Genomic DNA, 3284 nt, shown 5'->3' with positions numbered 1-3284 from the left:
AAAAAAAAAATAGGAACAAGAGTGTGGTTTACCACCAAACATGTTTCTAGTAAAAAAGGCGATTTTCATGAACCATCCCCATAGGATGAGGGTGGGTACCCCTCGCCCCTCACTTACGCCCCTCAAAGGGTAGTTGTGGCAGATCGACTTCAGGGCAGCTTTAGTGGTCCAAATACACTTTTTGACCAAAATTCGATTTGTGTGACCGTGGGACTGTTTTACTGTTGCATTATCAGCGTGTGTGTGCGCTGCAGGCGGGGCCCGGCCCGGCCGGCGATAGGCCTGCTCAGACTCTGCTACCATCGTCGCGATCAAGTGCGCCTTTGACAGTAAGGTATCAGTCGGACCATAAATCAGTGGAAAACTAATCATGCTGAATCAGCCTGCTGCTTGGCCGTCTATTTTTATTGAAGATTTGTCAGTTGTTGTGGACTTGGATCTTCCATTGACAGATGATAATCCCGAATATCCGAATCGGATAAGAAACGAACTTATGATCCGCGTGCGTGAGCTTGCGTCCCGTTCGTTAGTAGAGCATGTTGTAAACGTTGGGGCAACACATCTGTCAGCGCTTTAAGTAATAAACAACCCTTTTTAAATCCGCGCTGCGCGGTACTGGGGCTGCTTGCTCGGCTGCCCTTATCTAAATCCAGCGCTGGGAGTGGAGTGGGAGTGGATTAGAGTATAGTCAGCGCGGTGGGGACACGTACAGCCACCCTAAATGAGAAAGAAGAAAAAAATGCGATTTGAGTGGGAGATTGTGCAATGTTATATAAGTGTGCGCATCTATAACTTAAGAGGTGGAAATCACGCTAAGAGAAGTGTAAGATGGTCGTGGAAGGCATGCTCATACCGCACCCGGCGTTTCTGGTCGTCGAGCTGGCACTGTGGGTCGCGACGACCGATGCGCTCTGCGATCTGTCTTAAACGAGACCGACCTTGACGTAAATATAGAAGTTCACACTGGAAGCCGACGCCCCCAAAGACCAATAATGGCTATTGTAGGTCAAACGCGTGAGACGATCAAGTAGACAAAATGCGGGGTGGCCTTAAATCCGAGAGAAATTCTCTCGCAAAACGCATGGCTCTGAGGTTGGGAATAAGTGCGGGGGACTGGCGAAAGAAAGTCGTTTGCTCAATGACGGACGACACCCATGAGAAAGCTGCATAAAATATATGTGAAATGCGGTTAAATAGCATCTCCCGGTCATGTCATATCATGAGGTTGTGTGTCTCATTACATCCCACGAGGCCCCATGGACCAGGGAATGTCCCATGGGTGTATTGGACTGGACGGAGCTTCCCTGTCGTTTTAGTTGGGCTTCATCGGTCGGAGCTAGCTGTCACACCCACACGATAAATACAAAGTCTGAAATTTTTGCGGAAAAGGGAAAAGTCCATATTTTGATAGAAAACTCAACAGTTTATATGAGGATATTTCATCAAAAAGTAAGGAAAATTATCACATGTTTAAAATAAAATTTCCTCAATCTTAGAACTTTTTCTCAGTATGGGAGTTGCTAAAAGTTTTTCCTTTTTCCTGCAAGTCTGACTTTTTTTACCGCTCGCACCACACTCTCTAACTGAATGAATGGCGTGGGTGCTGATCAGATACCCGCCCCGCCATAGGGCCGAATAAGATGCCTGTGCGCTGTATGTTGGCGTGGAAAGAACTTTCCACTCAGGTCGCGCCGCCACGGGCCGCAGGCCCTCCAAACACATGTGGCTGGCGCGTTTGGCGTGAACTTGAATGGTCATCGCTACCCGCAGTGACGGCTGTCGACTCTGCCGAGCACCGCGTCAAGTGCAAATGAGCAGTGGGCACTTAATTCGCGGGTCGTGGATGGAGACGTACTTGGCGTTGGCGGGGCCGGGCGTGTGGCCTCCCTCCGCATTCGAATGAATGGGAGGCGTTCCACGGGGGACTTGATTATGTTCGGGGCACGCCAAATGATAGAACTGATTGTGTCTTTTTTTTTTCGTGGCTTTTCCAGTCGTTTTGACACGGAAAAGAAAAATGCTCGCACAAAGTATTGTTGTTACCGTTGTTAGCCTGGGACAGCTCTAACTGGAGTCTGCTTTTTCAGGTGGCATGAACCGCGCCTGCCAGCTCGTCGGCACGAGGCACATCCAGGCCCTCATCATGTTCTTCAGCGCAGCCGTCGCGTTCTGCACTCGGACCAACATGTCGGTGGCCATCGTCGCCATGACGAAGCCACGGGAGGGACAGACGGTGAGCCCCGCACAACAGACGTCAACATTTCTTTGCAACGTAGTCCAACATTCACCATGATGATGAAGCCTAAAGGAGAACCCCCGTGTCATTGGGTTTTGGACAACCGCCCCACGGTTTCCTAATGGAGTCCCACGATACGTTTTGCTGACTACCCTAGGGCGTCCATGTGAATTTTGGGTTCTTGCGGTCTATTTCACGAAAACTGCGTAAGGACGCATGTCGATCACTAGACGATGACGGGGCGCGTATTTACGTTTTTGAGGAATATTATCTAAGCGAGCTCTCAGATTAAATTTTCGAAGGGACCCTCGGATTTCCTGCAAAATTCCCGATAAAACGAGCATACGTGGTTCTGTACGCGAACATGCAAGTTAACGTCTTTTTCAGTGTTATTATTTCTGCTCCGAAACATAACACACATGTATACTCGTTTGATCGAGAATTTTACAGGGAATCCGATGGTGCTTTCGGAAATTTAATCTGATATCTCTCTTTGATAATATTTTAGAAACATTGCTCGTCATCATCTAGTGATCGACAAGCGTCATTATGCAGTTTTCCTCACAGTTTTCAGTGATTTTCTCCGACTTTAACGCTGTTCTACACGTTAAGGCGAAACGCTAATGACAATGTCTATATGCCACAGCATTTTGACTGGGACTCCAGCCGCACCAGCCTGGTGCTCTCGTCCTTCTTCTGGGGGTACGTTGTGATGAACATCCCGGCGGGCCAGCTGGCGCAGCGCTTCGGGCCCAAGCGCTTCCTCGCCATGTCCGTGCTCGTGTCCAGCCTCTTCGACCTGCTCATGCCGGCGTGCGCCACCTACGGCGACGTGTACGGCGTGTGCGCGGCGCGCGTGGTTCAGGGCCTGGCGCAGGGCTTCCTCCTCACGGCCTGCTACGAGCTGCTCAGCAAGTGGGCGCCGCCCCGGGAGCGTTCCAGGATGGTGGCCTTCTTCCTCGCAGGTGAGTAGGGGCGACCGTGGAGCGTACGGGGGTGAGGGGGGCCACTGGCCGGACAGCGGCGTGTGGCGGGCTTGCCTAGCTCC

The 3284-nt window shown here is 50.8% G+C and overlaps 1 protein-coding gene across 1 annotated transcript in view; it reads left to right on the top strand.

Moving 5' to 3' along the window:
• Positions 1–3284, top strand: part of LOC113210348 (putative inorganic phosphate cotransporter) — a gene marked incomplete in the record, with an annotated part of 27209 nt that overhangs the window by 12691 nt on the left and 11234 nt on the right. Inside the window, 2 exon segments of the mRNA XM_052264744.1 lie at positions 2088–2233; positions 2883–3201. Coding sequence (XP_052120704.1) covers positions 2088–2233; positions 2883–3201 — 465 coding nt within the window.

Source organism: Frankliniella occidentalis, unplaced genomic scaffold, assembly GCF_000697945.3.
Source record: "Frankliniella occidentalis isolate FOCC.00 unplaced genomic scaffold, Focc_3.1 Scaffold2, whole genome shotgun sequence".
In the NCBI taxonomy this organism is placed as follows: Eukaryota; Metazoa; Arthropoda; class Insecta; order Thysanoptera; family Thripidae; genus Frankliniella; species Frankliniella occidentalis.
This window is presented reverse-complemented; position numbering and strand designations above follow the sequence as displayed.